The sequence below is a fragment of the Manis javanica genome, chromosome 4 (genome assembly GCF_040802235.1).
Source record: "Manis javanica isolate MJ-LG chromosome 4, MJ_LKY, whole genome shotgun sequence".
In the NCBI taxonomy this organism is placed as follows: Eukaryota; Metazoa; Chordata; class Mammalia; order Pholidota; family Manidae; genus Manis; species Manis javanica.
The window spans coordinates 92,749,933-92,767,637 of NC_133159.1; the positions used below are offsets into that span (position 1 = coordinate 92,749,933).

General features: G+C 37.5%; 1 protein-coding gene across 5 annotated transcripts in view; it reads right to left on the bottom strand.

Annotated features, from left to right (window-relative positions):
- Positions 1 to 17,705, bottom strand: part of VAV3 (vav guanine nucleotide exchange factor 3) — a 380,328-nt gene that overhangs the window by 189,551 nt on the left and 173,072 nt on the right. For all 5 annotated transcript variants that reach the window (XM_073234374.1, XM_073234373.1, XM_036998404.2 and 2 more), the window contains exons 3-8: positions 14,833 to 14,891; positions 12,614 to 12,679; positions 6,352 to 6,460; positions 4,544 to 4,636; positions 3,034 to 3,102; positions 1,123 to 1,226 (exon numbers count right to left, since the gene is read on the bottom strand). In XM_073234374.1, coding sequence (XP_073090475.1) covers positions 1,123 to 1,226; positions 3,034 to 3,102; positions 4,544 to 4,636; positions 6,352 to 6,460; positions 12,614 to 12,679; positions 14,833 to 14,891 — 500 coding nt within the window. The remainder of the gene's footprint in view (positions 1 to 1,122; positions 1,227 to 3,033; positions 3,103 to 4,543; positions 4,637 to 6,351; positions 6,461 to 12,613; positions 12,680 to 14,832; positions 14,892 to 17,705) is intronic.

The following is a 17,705-nucleotide window of genomic DNA, read 5'->3' on the forward strand; positions in this document are numbered from 1 at the left end:
ACCTTGGGTTTTTCATTTCTTTTTAACACATACCATATATACAGTCAGAGAATGAGGGTCCCTCACATTTACAGTATTAAAAATGGCTTTTATTTTTGAATATGAATGGGATTAATTCCATCTACCTTTTTTAGCAAGTAAATTTTACAAACTGGCTTAAAAAATGACTATTACTGTTGAGTACACATTTTATCACAAAGTCAAAGTCAAAAATTTTCTGTTTTAGTTTCTATTAGAGATCAACTTATTACTGTTTCACTCACACTCAGAAGCAGTTTTATTTTATACTACATTTTTATTGTAGTCACTACTTGTGACAGCACTCATTAATAAAAATTGCCTACTCCTTCCTACTTTTTAATTCAGGAAAATGCATTATTTGCAAAGTGGGAATGAGAGGCCTGAACTGTGCTGAAGATAACTCCTATTGCATGGAGTCTGAGCCTGCTTCAGGAAGGGTATCTCCAAGTAATACAGATATTTTACAAAGAGGCTGAATAGTTTATTGTTTCTATTAACTCTTTATTGGAAAAAAGCTACTAATAAGTTAATGTTTATCTAACTGCTGATGCAAAGCAATTCATTAGCCACTTCTAAGTCAGTTCTAGGAACGATAGTGTTTGATTTATAGGGAATTTTAAGTGATATTCCCTGACACTATAATTCACGGGAGTTGTTCAGCTGTTTTTTCAAACTTAGAAAAGGAAAGACTGTAGCTGTGAATCTAATACTCCAAAATAGAGAATCAGAAGATACTAGACTTGGGAAAATCACTAGGTACCAGCTAATCCACCCCTAACATTTACAGATAGAGGAAAGGAAGCTCAGAGAGTTAAAAAGACTTCCTGAAAATTAAAGAACTCAGGGACAGGGTCTGTAAAAGAACCAGCAGCTTCTGATTTGTAATGCAAAAGTCTGAATCCTTTTTCTTTTTGCTTGTCCCTGCCCCCATAGACATAGAGAGCTCAAACTATTACACTGAGATTAACTGTCCCATGTTCCAATTACTGCCCTGGTCGTATCTTAATGAACAGCTGTAATAGCTATTTATGAGAAACTTCAATACTAAACCTCACTACAATTACAAACTAATAGCCACAAAATTTTAAATTCAAAAGTTACCTTTCCTTGTAGTTAATGAAAACTTGATACAAGTTCTGGTCATTTTTATTTACAATGGAATCATTAATCTCTTGCATTAAGTTCCGATGAACTTTTACAAGTTCCTTAGAAAAGAAAACAGTGTCAAAGGAATTAGGAATCAGAACCAAAAAATTCACCCCAAACACAAAATCCCTACTGTTGCTAAACTTGCCATTCAAGAATATGCTGAATGCCCTCAATATATAAACCTGCTACCAACAATAAAGAGAGGAGGAAGAAGGAGGGGAAGGGGGGGAAAAGAGAGAAAAGAAAAAGAAGGGGGAGGGAAGGCAGAGAAGCCATGTGCATGGAAAGCGGCAATTTTACATCTGACTTGAAATGTCAGCATCCAGTGAAAAAAGAAACAATCTCACTACTTATTAAAGGGTAATTTATTTCTTGTATAAAAATATGGACAGCTCATTTTCATTTTAGAATCACTTTAAATTTTAAAATAAAACTATCCAAGTGCTTAATGTTTTATTGACAGGATAAAGTAATGATTCATGTCCTTGGAAGGTAAAAATGTAGATTTGTACTCTGGTCAATTAGTGATGTCCTGGTGCTAAGCTAACAATAATCAAACTAAATTACTGGAAACCAGACAACTAATGGCATAAATATGGAGCAAATAAATTGTACTATGCAATTTACTAGAGTAACTCAAAAGTCAGAATTTCACATTTTTCCTGATAAGCAAGTGATTTTCAGTCAGGCAGTAAATACTTGTCACATCCAGGAAATGAGGAAATTTGAACGAAGGTGCCAATTTTCCCACTATCTCTTCCCTGTCCCTTCGGACACACACTTAACTCATGGCATGCCTTTGTCTTAGGAAGGCAGGCAGGAAACATGAATACATGGGCCCTATCATTTTGATAAGGAGATGGAGAAGCCATAAGAATAAGGATGTCAAATGCATCATGAACTTACAGGGATTTTATTTAGTTGGTTTGAGATCCTCACCTTCCTAACATGTGCAGTCTGCTTTATGCTCAACATGCATTTCACGCAGTGACCTCTTTCTTCCTGCTGTTTTACACATCAGTGAGAATGTCTTCATCTGGCCAAAATCAGGTACAAGGACAACATGCCACATCTAACCAACAGGTGCCCATGAACACTGAACATAACAGAATCAAAGTACTCGGGACCTTTCGGTGAAACCAGCAAGTCTGTACATAAAAGCTTATACCTTGTATACATAAGCTGTATGTTAAAACTAATGTCAGTTTTTGAAATCCAAGAACTTGAATTTTGCCTGCCATAACCTCACTTGGCATAGCATTTGGCTTGTTTCAGTGCTTCTGGGTCAGTATCCTTTTAGGATTATAAGGTAATTATAAGGTGCCCTGAAACCTAAAATGCTTACATAAATGTAAAGAAAATCTCCTTACATCTTACCATTCAAAGGGACTGATAAACCATAAGAAAACAGTATATTTCAGAAATGGGAGTTAAGGTTAGTACAACTGGAAGCAGAAAGCACCAAGGAGCAGAGGCTAGGAAGTGGAGGAGATTGACACCATCAGGACAGTGTCTGTAAGACTGCCTGTGAGGCGGAAGACAGTGGCACAAGGGCTTCCACTAGACAAAGAGACAGCAGACCAGTTAACTGAGACTACCTTTCCCTGACAGGCAGTTAAAGATAATAGATGAGTCTTATCCATGTGTGTTCAGCATGCATTTTGACTGACTTCTGGCTGAAGATAGGACATATCAGTTATTTCTAGAAAATATGGTTAATTTTGAATTCACAAGGCAAAAAAATCATAAAGAATACAGGAAAAATTTTAAATTATTTTTAATAATCTGGGATCTGGATCTCTATAAGAAAATGATGATTTTATAGAAGTATACCACAAGTTTAGCTAGCATATTTTTACTCACAGGAATGTTGATGAATACTGAATCAAATTCTGCTGCTGTCAGAAATCGTTTTAGTGGTGCCATGAAGTACTACCAGGAGAGAACAGAGAAATCGTAACTCAGTACAATGTATCATAATCTCTATAACAGTTTTCATCACCAAACAATGAATGTATTTTGAAAGTCAATTGTTCATCAGTATTATGAATACCAAAAAAGAGCAGAAACTATTTTCTTACAGATTTTATACTTGAACAGAGATAGAAAGACAAATACAAGTTCGTACATTTAAAGTATAAAATTAAAAGTTTAGGCAAAAAATGCCTCCAAAAGTAAAAAAGAAACCATCCTTGGCTGAACTGGCATAAAATAGTCTCCAGAGGTGGCCTCAAAGTTCTCCTTTAACAATATTCATTCCCTAGGTGATCTCATCTAGTCCCATGGCCTTAAAAGCCATTGTGTATGATAACGGTCCAATCTATACGTCAATTCAGCCTTTCCCCTTAATGCCAACACCTAACTCCCTCCTCAGCACATCCCCTTGAAAGCTAATAGATAATGCAAATGTAATACATCAAGAGACACATGATTCCCAAACCTAACCTTCCCCATCTCAGATACCATCTGTACCATTCAGGTAGTTATTCATGGTAAAAACCTGGCATTCTTAATTGTTTTCTTTCCCATATATTCTTTACTTAATTCATCAAATCCACTGAGCTTTACTTTCAAAATTTATTCAGAATCTGAATATTCCTTACTAGCTCTACCAATACCACCATATTCTGTCAAGTTGTTACTGCAATATCCTTCTGACTTTTCTCCCAGTTTCCACCCTTGCTTCACAAATGTCAGAATGAGATGTTAAAAACTTATATTAGATCATATCATTTCTACTCAAAATGTTCTAGCTCTGAGATCGATGCTCCACTATGCCCCTACACAATCGGGGGCTCGCCAGCTCTCTGATCTTACTGCAACCTTTCATTCTCTCTGCCTCAGACACCTAGACCATTGCTGTTCCTTGAAATACACTGAACACCATCCAATGTGAAGGCCTTTCCTCCAGGAACTGTCATCTCTGGGATATTTGCACGGCTTGCTCCTTCAATTCACATCACCATTTGCTTAAATATGACCTTATCATAGAGGCCTTCCATTACCACTTTATATAAAATAATACCAGGCTTCTCCCCTCACTCTCTATCCTCCTCCCCTGCCTCATTTTCCTTCAGAGAACTGATCACCCCCTGGCATACTTATGTGCTTAAATTATAAGCCCTCCCCATGAGAGAGAAAATATCATGAGAACCAGTTTTGCTATGTTTACTGCTATATCCTCAGTCCCAAGAATTGTGCCATTCAGATACTAAGAATTTCATAAATACTTATAGAATAAATAAATCAACTTTGAGATCATTAAATCTCAGGTTCTACCAAAAATTAGAATACACAGAATAGAAACATTGCACCTAATGTATTAACCCTACAAGGCAGTATTCAGGCATCAAGAATAATACTGATAACTTACTTTTTCTATTGACTCCAATGTTTCTGTATATTTTTCTTCTGTCTGCTTAATTTCTGTTAGACAGCAACTTCGGATGTCATTTTCTGGACATTTCTGCATTAGAATTATCAAGTTAAAATTATTTAATCAAACTCATGGAGTAATTTATCTGACAGTAGATAAAAGAACTCAAAATTATTGATTTTCTTAAGCTTTCCATTACAGTAAAAACACATAATTGAAAGATACAACTGCATTTGTGAAGTACCTTTGTTTCTTTTTTATTTTTGAACAATCTAAGTGAAAAAGTTTTAGATACGAAAAAATGATCTTCTGAGGACAGACACTCTTTAAATTGAAACATCTCTTTTCTTATAAACGTTACTGAATCTGGAATCATCACAAATGGTGCAAGAGAGCTTTCTTAATGTATAGCATACAAGTACTATAGAAATAACTGCAAAAATAATAAAGGATATTTGGTAAGTAAAAATCCTAAAGTGTTTTTTTCAAGAATTAACATCTTGGTGTTTGGCTCTTTTAGTAAGTGTTTAAGACTGGAGGTAGTAGAGCATAGTATAAACATCAAAGGTTCTAATATCAGGTAACACTGGTTTCAAGCACCAGTGTTTCTGTTATTAGCTTATTATGAACAGGTTACCTAATTTCTCTGTGACTCAGTTTTCCCTGTTTGAAATAGAATTATAATACCAACCCCAAGGATCTGTAAATGAGATAACCTATGCAAAGCACTTAGCACCTTGAGGATGGCACAAGAAGGGCCTATGCATTTAAATTATGATGACTGTCTGCTGTGTCAATACTGCCCTTGAGAGAGACTCTGAAGGATGTACTGGTACCCAAAGAAGTTGATAATTATAGGGGGCACAGACGATACTCTGTCCCTTAAAAACTCTCTTTAAAAATGTTGCAACAGGCGGCCTGTCAGCTCATGCAGTGAGTTATGAGTTAAAGCATTCATTACATTTACCAAACACAGGCCAGGTAACTTGTTTTTGTCCACAGAAGGCCCTCTCCCTGTCTGGGGCATGGGACAACCCACCAGCCTTTTATTAAAGGCAAGAGTACACAGAGAGCTGAGCAGATTCATCAGAGAACCAAAAAACCCAAACCACTGCCCAGTTGATGAAGAAATGTCTTTTGTATAAAAAAAAAATGCTATTATTAATAAAAGCCTAAACAACTGACTTTTGTTTTAAATTACAGATGAGAAAATAATTAAAATTCTCTATGTTTTAGATATTTTAATGGCAGGTAAAACTTTATGGGCTCATACTATGGCAATATCAGAAGCTAAGTTTATAAAATAGTAAAAATGCTAAGAGACCTATAACGAAATGAAAGAAAAAACTACCTCATATGAACCCCTAACAAATATGAAAAGATATTCTTTAACATATATTCAATGCTACATCAAATTTAAGGATTTACCTGTCTCATAAGAGATTTCCTTTCATAACGATATAATTACATGATTTCCTGAAATTATGTTCTATTGCCACTCTGCCATTATGTAGCATTATGTGGCATGTCATTTATCTCTCAGACTTGGTTTCCTAACTTGTAAGATGAAAGGATTAGACCAGAGCTTCCCTATGGTTGGTATGAACTGTAAAATGCCATGTTTATGTATCTCCAAATGCAATAACAAGTCATGGTTCTACAGTTACAAGCAAGCCAAGGTAAAAAAGAAAAATGAAAAACTATTCCAGCAGAAGTTACGTAAATAATTATATTAGCTAGTCTCTTAAGGCATCAGTTTCCTAATACTCAGAGTAACTTAAAACACCAGGCAAGAAAAGTCCTACGGGCTGATGCGCTTCCTCTGCTTTCATTAAGTCCTCATAGACTTCTCCGCCTTCGTCTTCCCCATAAACACAGTCATAGAGACCTTCGTCATCTTCCACAAGGGTTTCACTAAAACAAAGGGTATAAGATAAAGGTCATTTTCTATTACACAGCAAATGCAATAGCTACAAATAGCCCACTGGATTTTAGTTGAAAATCCAGAGAGGAAATAAAATGGAATTAGTGAGTCAAAAGGCTTACATTACAGCTCTGTGTCTATTAAGAACGAATGACGGACAACAGAATCCAGCAATGATGGCAGTGGTGGCTCACGCTCACTGGGCGTTTGCCATGCAGAAGCACAGCATCACTCTGCACACATCAGCCCACCCAGGTAGCCCAGGCCCAGCACTGTGTTATCAAGCAGGCATGATCACTGGATCAAACACAGAGGTAAGTTACTTGAGGCAACAGAAGTGGTAACGCAGATAGTCAATGGCTGAGTCAGGATTTAAAACGGAGTCTGTCTTACACTCTTTTAATCAGCCTATCGTAGTGCCTCCCATTTTTCCTATGTCAAGACCTCTGTTTCATCATCGGTATTAAAGTACACAATATGGAGGAGAGAGGAGAGTTGGGGAGGTTCTAACATTTTATAAATGGTCTTTTAAAAGCATCAGCTTATGCAGGGTTATTACTTCCAAAATCTAATGCAGTGGTTTTCAAACAATGTGGCTTCAAGCCCACTTAGATGGTAGCCACAGGTCCCCATTCAACCAGATTCTGCTACTATCTGCTTTGTTTGTGTTATTTTAAGAGAAATGGTTTTAAAGCCACAAGGCATTTTTAAAAACCATTCAAAATTTTCAGTTGAAAATGATACCTACTTATAAAGCTTACATGAGCCCTTACACAGTGACTGATGGCCATATCTGCCCTAAACTTCACATGAGATTATAAACCCATTCAGACAGAGTAGAAACATCTGGTTCCACCCACATGTTCTGTAACTGCTCGTTTTTTCTTTCAGTTCAAGACTTCTACAAATAGCTTCTATTAACTAATAATCCTAAATTGCGATTAATAAATTTACTTATGCTAGAAAGAAGCATTAATATTCCTCTGAAGAACAAATTCAGCTCCTTCAGTACTGCCAGCCCTCAGCATCCCTCTTGGTCCTCTGCAGATAAAACATTATTAACTGATATGTACAACAATAAAAACATTGTAACTGTGTCACTCTGGAACTTAGAGAATTTTTAAAAGCAGGATCACAGATAGTCTGTGTTTGTCATGCAGGATTATTTGGAGGCATTTGACAGGAATGAACTGTCAAACACCCAGAAGAAAGGATGGTGCCTTAAGGGAGGGTAAGGCGCTGGTAACAGAAGTTTTAGAAAACTGTGCTCTGAGAAAAATTCATTTTAGGGTTACCCATCTACCCTGTACCCGTCCAGCAGGACATTTACTAAGAGCCTACTGAGTGCCAGACTCTTCATGCCAAGAATGCATAGATCAAGAAGAGACAAGGATTTTTCCATAGTCTAGTGTGGAAAATTACACATGAACACATAATTCTGTCTAAGTATAAGAAGAGAGATGGGGGCAGAATGCAGGAGCAGAGAGAAGAGTAAGAATAACTGACTAAGAAAGTCAGAGGAGGCTTTGCAGACATGATATCTAAACTATTATTTATTGAATGTATTTATCAATTTATTCAATAACTATTTGCTGAATAAATATTATGTCCCAGGAGATAGGCTGCAGACTAGGGAGACATAGTTTCTGCCCTCAGGGGTGACACATACCAAATGAGAAGAGGAGAAGAGCATTCCAGACAAAAGACACCAACACGTGCAAAGGCAGAGAGGTGCAAAAAGCCTGACAGGGTGGCGTCCCACTCAGTGTGACAGAGTAAGTGAGGTGAGCCTCAGAGGGAAGAGCTGACATCAACTTGTGAAGGGTCTTGTACCTTTCCTGGGCATCTGGGAATCAACAGGGAATTAAATATAGCGATAGTGTAGAGGGGGACAGGAAGACAGGCAGGGAAATCAGTAAACCAAGAAATGAAATACTGTGGGTAAGAAATACTGAGAGCCATAACTGGGGTAACGGCAGGTAACAGAGAAACAGACTTAGGAGACCATCACGCAGGGCCAACCAGACCTGGAGAGAATCAGAATTAGGGAGAGGAAAAAGGAGTGAAGGATGCCTCTCAGCTTTCTGCTTTGGAAAACTGGGGAGATGGTGAGTCATTAAGCAGTTCCCAAGTTTCCATACTGAGGGACTTAGGCAGGCAATCTAACCAGAGAACAGGGGGCAGTTAAATTGTTCTGAGCACTTTCTACAAAACATTAAAGGACAGAAAGGTCTGATGAGTTCATGAGAGAGCTGAGATAAGAAATGAAGGAACAGGTTATGCATCAAAAGGAACCCTGTTCAGAAGACAGACTATAAAATCCATTTCCCTGGTAATCCTAATCCCAGCATACCTGCCTTTGACCCTCTAATCCAACTCTGCCCACCCCAAAAAAACGCTCATCTTGAAGTTATCCTTTGACTGTTTCACATGAGGATAGAAGCACATACTGTATAAACTCACACACATTCTTCTCTAAAAATTGTAGGAGATACAACAACTAAAGCCCAAGCAACAAAATCAAAAATAAGCAAGCAGGACAACATCAAACAAAAAAAGATTCTGTACATTAAAAGACACCATTAACAAAGTGAAAACATAGCCTAGAGATGGGGGAAAAAATTTGCAAACCATATAGCTGATAAAGGATTAATATCCAAAATCATAAATAACTCATACAATTCAATGGCAAAAAGCTACCCAGTTAAAAAATGGGTAAAGGGTCTGAATTGACATTTCTCCAAAGAAGATATACAAATGGCTAGCAGGTACATGAAAAGATGCTCAACATCACCATTCATTACACAAAAGCAAATTAAAACCACAATGAAATAGCACCTCACACCTGTCAGAATGGCCATCAACAAAAAAAGAAAAGATAAATGCTGGCATGTATGTGGAGAAAGGGGAACTCTTGTACACTGTTGAATGTAAATTGGTGCAACCACTATGGAAAACAGTATGGAAGATCCTCAAAAAATTAAAAATAGAACTACTGTATGATCCAGCAATTCCATTTCTGAGAATATATCCAAAGGAAATGAAAACACTAACTCAAAAAGATATCTGTACCCCATGTTCATAGAAGCATTGTTTACAATAGCTAAGACATGGAAACAACCTCTGTGTCTATTAATGGATGACATTAATATACATTATTCAGCCATAAAAAAAATGAGGAAGTCCTTCCATATGCAACAAAATGAATGGGCCTTGAAGGTATTATGCTAAGTGTAATAAGTCAAATAGACAAATACTGCATGATTTCACTTTTTTGTGGAATCTTAAAAAAACCTCATAGAAAAAGAGATCAGACTTGTGGTTACCAGAAGAGGAAGGTGGGAAAGAATTGAAGAAAAGGTACACACTCCCAGTTATACGATAAATAAATCCTAAAAATGTACTGTACTTCATGATGACTATAGCTGAAGATGCATAATATACATGAAAGTTGTTAAGAGAGTAAATCTTAAGAGTTCTCATCATAAGGATAATTATTTTTCCTTTTTCTTTTTTTAATTGCATCTACATGAGATGATGGATATTAACCAAACCTACTGTAATCATTTCACAAATTACATAAATAAAACCATCATGATGTGTGCCTTAAACTTATACAGTGATGCATGTCAATTCTTTCTCAATAAAACTGGGAAGAAATTCTTTTTTAATTATAGGAGTGACATGCATGCATGTATGTGTGTGTGTGTATATATATATATATATATATATATATATATATATATATATATATGCAGGCATGTGTACTTGCACGCACACACACACACTCAAGATTGAGTTATAACACGTGGGGTTTTGTTATTCAGGCCCTACTAAAGCAGCTTTTCTTGCTAACAGTTGGTCATTAACTTCTGATTTGCATAAAATAAATCCAGGGGTGGAGTAGTGAGGGAACTGATCCTTCAAATGGTCAGCAGATCTGCAAAAATCTATCTAAGTTTTTCTGTGTCCAAGCCACCTATGTATGGGCATGTCTGACACCTAGATCATAAAAGTAGGAAAAGCGAAGACATCTCATGCCCTCTCCATTCCATCCTGCTTCTGTTTCTCTCAAGCAGGAAGGGAATGGGTTCCCTGAAGCAAGGAGCAAAACCTGTGTTTGTCCCAGAGGCTTCTTCCCTGTGGGCAAATTCACCAGTAAAAGTTCAAGGTAAGTATATAAGGCCAAAAACAGCATAACAGAGCTGAGACGACAAATCAAGCTGCCATTGCAAACTCAAAAGCAAACATTTGCAGGTCCATTACGTTTGGACCTACCACCAGATGGAGAGCTGAAGTCGACTGCAACTTAGGTGGTTTCCCAGAGCAAGCAGTTCAAGAGCTGAGAGTTCCTCCAAACTTAGCTAGGAATGCATACACACAGGATCTATCGTGACATCAACAGAACAAGGTGGGGGGGAAGTGCGCAGGGAAGGGAGCTATAAAAATTAGTAGGTTTATGTGACAATTGGTGGGACTTAAAAAAGAGCATCACTACAGTTCTAGAAATAATACATCCTTCCTGATCCTTCAAAGCATTTGACTGTGTTACTAGTAGCCTTACAGTCACTTTGTGAAGATGGTAACCAGCTCAATGAGATGATCAGCATCTACCTTGCTTAAGATCAGTGAGTTCTTAGAAATTTTAAGAAGAGATAGGAAACTATTCTTAATGCACATTTAAAATACAAGACTTTGAGGCCCACCCAAAAAAATGCCACCTCCTCTGGGACGAGCTGGTGGCTGGCCCCACCGCTACTGTCAGCAACTTCAACTGAAGGTTCCTAGAGTGCCTGTGGGAGTTGAGGCAGTGAGGAAGAGCCTCCACCCTGGGATATGAACTGTCTCGGTTCAAATGCAAAGACTACTATATACAAGTTATATGATTTTCAGCAAGCTTCTTAGCTTTTCACAGTTTGGTTTTGTCCTTTGTAAATTGTGATGGTAAGAATGACAACCTGGTGGTGTATCATAAGACAGTGTACAGTCAACGTTTAGCACAGAAACGGGTGCTCGGCAAGCTCCTGTGAACTGACTAGATAGCTCAGGCCTGAAGCATAGTGCCTGGAACACAGTGGAGGCTGAATGCAGCTGTGGCTCACTCATTCAGCAAACATTTGCCGAAGACCTACTACACACCAGAAACTGTTTGAAGTCCTAGGAAGACAGCCAAAAACAAGGTGAAGTCCCTGAGCTCACAAACCTGACCTTCTAATGAGGAGACAGACGATAAATGAAGCAAGGATTGTCTCAGAAAGTAGTAAGTGCCATAAAAACACAGAACAAGGTGAAGGGGTGGTAGCAGTTTGCAGTTTTAGATGGGGTGGTCTGGAAGGCCAGTCTGTGGGGCAACATCTGAACCCAGACTTGACCGGCGAGGAGTCAGCCACAAGGGCAACAGCAAGTATAAAGGTCCCAGAGCAAGAACAAGCTCAGTGTGTTGGTGTATTAGGATGGATACACACATGAATTGCCACAGGCTTTGACTCACCCTTGGAGCATAATCTATTTCTTATTACAATTCTTTGCAAGCATGCCTGATCTTTGTCACCAGTTCCTTGACGGTTGAGGATCACGTTTTATATTTATTTGTAATCTGCACGAGTCACTCAATCAGCAGAAGATAATCAGCGGCAAGGACCTTTTGCCTCTCCTGACTACTAAATAATAAATCCTAAAAGGATTCTCCGATCAGAACAAACACCGTCTAATGGAACTTCCCTAAATAACTCCAGCCCCCACTAATCTCGCCCTTCCTTGCTTCCAAAGCATGCACTCTCTGTCCTACAGCTCCAGTAGTAGAATTCTCTTTTTCTTTTTAAATATTCCTTAGTTGTCCAATTACAGTTTTATTTACTACTTCTGTTAGACTGCTGAGAAACTTCCAAGCTTACTTCACTGCAGCACGTTTCTTTACTTGCCATGGGGACTTGCACAATATGGGGCATGCGACAAGAACTAAAACCTGGAGGAAATACATTTTCTCTAAGCTTTCTATCTCTAGTTCAAGGTTATTTCTAATATGTCTTAATCATTAAGACATATTTTCCCCATCAGAGAGCGACTTGAACATCCATGGTTAAATTCCACAAAAGATGTAAAACTTGGCAGTGGTTTGATTTTGCTCAAAATGTCCAACATACTCGATTAAATCCGGAAGGCCTTTGTAGATGTCTTCATTATTAACGCTTTCCTCTGTTGGAAAGGGCCTGGGAGGGAAGGAAAAAATAAGTAAATAAAAGAACAAGGGTAAATAAGCAATAGCTAGGCTGGGCATTTTTCTCAATAAATGCATAAGCTCAGCAGCTGCCTACACGGTCGGATCAGTCAACATGTTTAACACAGTGTCCTGGGCTTCTCCAAAGGGCCTGCCCTGTGGCTGTGTGTGGGGTTCCCCCCTGGGAGGCTGTGGCACCTGCTACCCCAAATTACCTGCAGCAATTACTGCCGGTCACCGTGAACAGTTGTGGACATGCTTATATGCTTATGTGCTCATCTGACCTCCCACTGGCCACATGACTGCAGGCTTTCTCCCATCCCCCAAAGAAGCCCCATGCCTTCAGCACCACCTCTTTTCACTTACAGACTCTGGTCTGACGGACAAATAATTCGGTAACCGCCATCCTTGTATAGCTCAGGTTCCGAATGTAGATGAAAATTATTAGAAAACAAAATCACTGTGCCCTTTACATGTGATTACTGACTCTGCTATCCTTTTTCTACTCAGACTTTAAGGTACTGAAGCTGTATTTCTTATTTTCATTTATTGGACAAATGAGTCAACCAGACCTCAGGGAGCAGGGTGTTTTCTTTGTCTCCTGTTCAAAAAAATCACTTTAATTTACCACCCCTATTCCTAGTCATTGGCTTTCTTTTGTACCAGATGCTCCTATGAACTTTTTTCATAACACCAACATAATGCCCTAAAATCAAGTCTAACAAAATTGCAATAATTATACTGTAGTGCCAAAGGTCTGACTCTTCCTTTACATGCAGTCAGAATGTCATGTTTCATAAAGACAAGAGGGTACATCAAAATAACACTAAAAAATACTAAATAAAGTATTAAACAGCAGACTTTCACATTGGTTTATGAATTTGACACAAAGATATATGAGGTACCTATGATTTCCAAATAAATTAAAATGTGTGAGAAATGCCTAAGTCCCAAACTATTTTTTATACTTTTTACTATGCTCTTATACCAAACACAAGTCCATTGTAGAGGAATTTGAAAATATAGGTAAGAATAATTAAAAAGGAAAAAACCCTTCTGATGCATAGTATTTCATAATCAAAAACACATACACATAAACATATAAAAATAGAATCATGCTATTTCAAAATCTGTTTACATATAACAAATAAAATACATACTGATATGGAAAGATAATCATGTATCAAAGAGCAAATTACGAGGCACTGAATATTTATCCAGCCTACAGAGTAGTTGTATACAAAGCCATGGCCCACTTCCAAAAAAGGGTCTGCATGGCGTCCTCCCTGAGGGATGGGCTGCCTGGCCACTGATGACCCTCCTGCAAGACATGTTTGGATCTCCTCCCTTAGAATCGGATGGGAGCTGGACAGAAAAAAATGGAAGCGACAGAAGAAGAGATGCAGGATCAAAGGACCCTATAATGGCTGGAGACTGAAGGATGAAGCCCTGAGCAAACAAGGTTAAAAGAAAAAAAAAAAAAGGAAATCCATTCCATTCCCATGTGGCCTGACTGTGTGGCCACTGCAAGTATTTTTTCTTTATTTCTAATGTTACTAACAATAAGCTTTGTGACTTATCTAACTTGAGTATGTAACATTTTAAACAGAAAAGACCCAACATGACATATGCAGTTACATGTCCATGCTTATTGACTGCGTAATACTCCACTGCGTGGAGATGGCATTATTTATTTAACCAATTTACTTCTGGGTTTTTCATTTGGTTACCAAACCTTCAATACACATCCTGGTTCATATCATGGTGTACTTGTCTGTTTACTTCTAAACTCCTAAAAGGTGTGTGAGTTAGTGTTATGCTCTGCAGGAAATAAATGTACTATAACAATTTATTTACTCATACATTTGTGTTTACTTTGATGAATCACATGTACAGAAATAGTGGAGAAAGCTTAAAAAAAAAAAAGATCATATCAGTAACAGTCACCAGTGAATTGAGAATAATATTTAGCCAATATGTTTTATTCAACACTATGAAGTTCTTCAAATGTGTATTGGACAGGCACTCTGCATGAATAAGACATGGGTCCCCGAATTCAAATTGCTTTGCAAACAGTGACCATTCAATAAATAATCATTACCTTGAACTAATGGGACACATGAACCACTGAGAGAAAAACCTTACCTGATTCCTGTGGCCAATGCTATAGGTGTGCGGGAAAGTCGCGATAACGTTTCTATAACCTGAAAAGAGAAGGAAGTGTTAATTGGGCATGTATTTCAGAAGAGATGAGTCTTCCAAAATAGTAGTTCTACAATCTAATATTAACAATGGCAGCAGGAAAGTACATTTGCTGATACCCACGAAATATAGAATGGAAAGAGCTATGACTGAGAAGTATAAACCCCTGAGGTGCAGCTTTGTGCCTTTCTGTAAATTTATGACTCTAAGCAGAATACTGACCATCTGGTGAGCAGTTCAGTAAAATAAGGAGTTAGATGAGGTAACCCTAAAGGTCTCATCTCTTCACCTCTACAGAATCTGAAAGACTCTAGAAAGCTGCCCTGTCCATAACGGCAGTCATCAGCCACAGGAGGTTATCCAAATTTAAATGAATTAAAATATAAGAAACAAAAAAATAAATTCCCTTGTTGTAATAGCCCCATTTCAAGTGCTCGGTAGCCACCAGCTAGTGGTTATTGTATTGGACTACACAGACGTCAAACATTTCCAACATTATAGAGAGTTCTACTGGACAGCCCAGCTGTAAAAGCAAAAGTGTAAATGTTACAACCTCAGGCAAACTACTTAACTTCTCTGGGCTTCTAGTCTCTCATTAGGATACTGACTATAATAATAGATTATTATAAGAATTAAAAAGATAGTACCTATAAAATATTTAAATGGTAGCTAGTCTTTATAATTGCCAACTTTAAGAAACTTGCTTTATTCTGAGCATTTTCAGAAAAAGAGCTTCCCAAATTGCCCTTGATTATCTGTATCTCTTTTCAAAGATTCCTTATGAAGATCTTCAGTCCCTAAACCCAAATGTGCTCTGCTATAGTTCTAGCATTAGTACCCAGCAATTTTACCCTTCCTTCCCCTTTATACCTAAGATGATCTCTTTCAAAGACTTAGTGAGGAAGCCCAAGAACTAAAACAGATTTTTCTCATGAAGATTTTTTCTATGATAATAGACAAAATTTGTCCTCTCAAAACTAAACAAAACTTAAAAAGGTTCTATGATAAGGCCTATTTGGAATAAGGGGAAAAAAAGGGAGAAAAGGCAAAAATCTGTTTCTGAGTTAAGGTAATTTTCTAATTCTTCAGTTCAAAGATGGAAATTTAAAAGTAAAGTCTCCTCCTATTCCATGAGGTCTCATAGGGGTATTAGCCAAGCACAGACTTCTCTCTTACCCTACTTCAGGAGGTACCATTCTGCTGTGCTTAGAAACTCACTGCCTAGAGCAGGAATACCTGAATAAGCCCTGGCTCACAAATTTTCAGCTAAGCTCACCTTCACTGGGCTCTACAACATGTGGATAACAACTAAGTACCTGCCTCATGGAGCTACTGAAAAAATTAAATGAGATGATACCCAAAAGCATCTTCAATGAGTCTGTAAGTTCGGATGATCCTGCACAAATAAGTTTATCAAAATAAACTGATTCAAAATAAAAACAATCATTTGCTAAAAGTCCAAAATTACACATTACTGAAAGAGCAAGCTATGGAGGATTGTGGAATAATCTGTGGAATAATGTTCAGACTCATGAATTAACTATATTTTTAATTTTTAACATCAGCCTTATTCTGATGTGGCACTGTTTTCAAGCTAGGGGGTGAAATCTGCCTCTGATTCTATTTTATACTGTGACCTGCACATTGTCACTACCGAGTAAGAAGAAAAATAGCAACAGCATTACTATTGCTATGTATTTTACTACTGCTGTGTATTTCACTATATTTTAATAGGAATTCATTTTATGCTTTGGGGATATTTTCAATAATAATAACGATGTATCCACAAGATAAGGATGCCTTTTCCCACCAACAACCAGAGCTATCGGATCCATCCCCACGCAGACTGGTTTGATTGGTTTGTGTTAGATGTCCACCAGAGGGAGCCAGAAGATAATATATTACTTTAGTCCTGCATTGATGTGTTTTATAAAGAACAAATATTCCTGAAAATCAACAACATGAAACCAACTCCTAGTGTTTTTTTATTTTAAAGGTACTAGTTATCGCCATTCAGTAACTGAAAAATAACAGAGATACACATTCAGTGGAAGAGAAAGATAGAAGAATAAAATGTCTCAAAGTGAACCTCTCAGGTTATCACTCAGCTTTATGTCCATTTTATGGTACGTTGAGTCCATCCATTAATTCTAAATTAAGCCAAAGCAAATAAAGGCTTTTTAGTCAATGTAATGTTTTTAGAATGGTGTGTATTCTATAAAGGTGGAGTTTATAGTCAATGTAATGTTTTTAGAACGGTGTGTATTCTATAAAGGTGGAGTTTATAGTCAATGTAATGTTTTTAGCACGGTGTGTATTCTATAAAGGTGGAGTTTATCTGGCTTTGGATAGACAAGTGCATAAATTAATGCCAGATTCTCCTGCCATTAGAAACATCCATTCAAGAATAGTTACAAAAGAAAATATCTAAGGGCAGTTAAGAAGACTTTTTACCTGAAACATATTGATTTCTAATTTGTTACCTCAAAAGAATATGAAATTATTTGCAAGTTAATAGGCTAATAAACCAACACCTAAATCCACATCGTGGATTTTCTTTCTTATGTCCATCCCTTGTTTGATAAGAAGAGTGGCATTTGCAAATAAATGAAAACAATTCCAGGTAACATAAATAAATACTTTGTGAGAGGAGGGCAGGGCTTCTGCAGACCTGCTTTACAAGCATGGACTAGATCCCAGAATCTACAAAGGATCATCGAAAAACCTTAAAAAAGAAGATAGCAAGGTCAAAACTGCATTTTTATAAGATCAGTCAGCACTGTGAAGGACAGACCAGGGTAGGACCTGGTGTACAG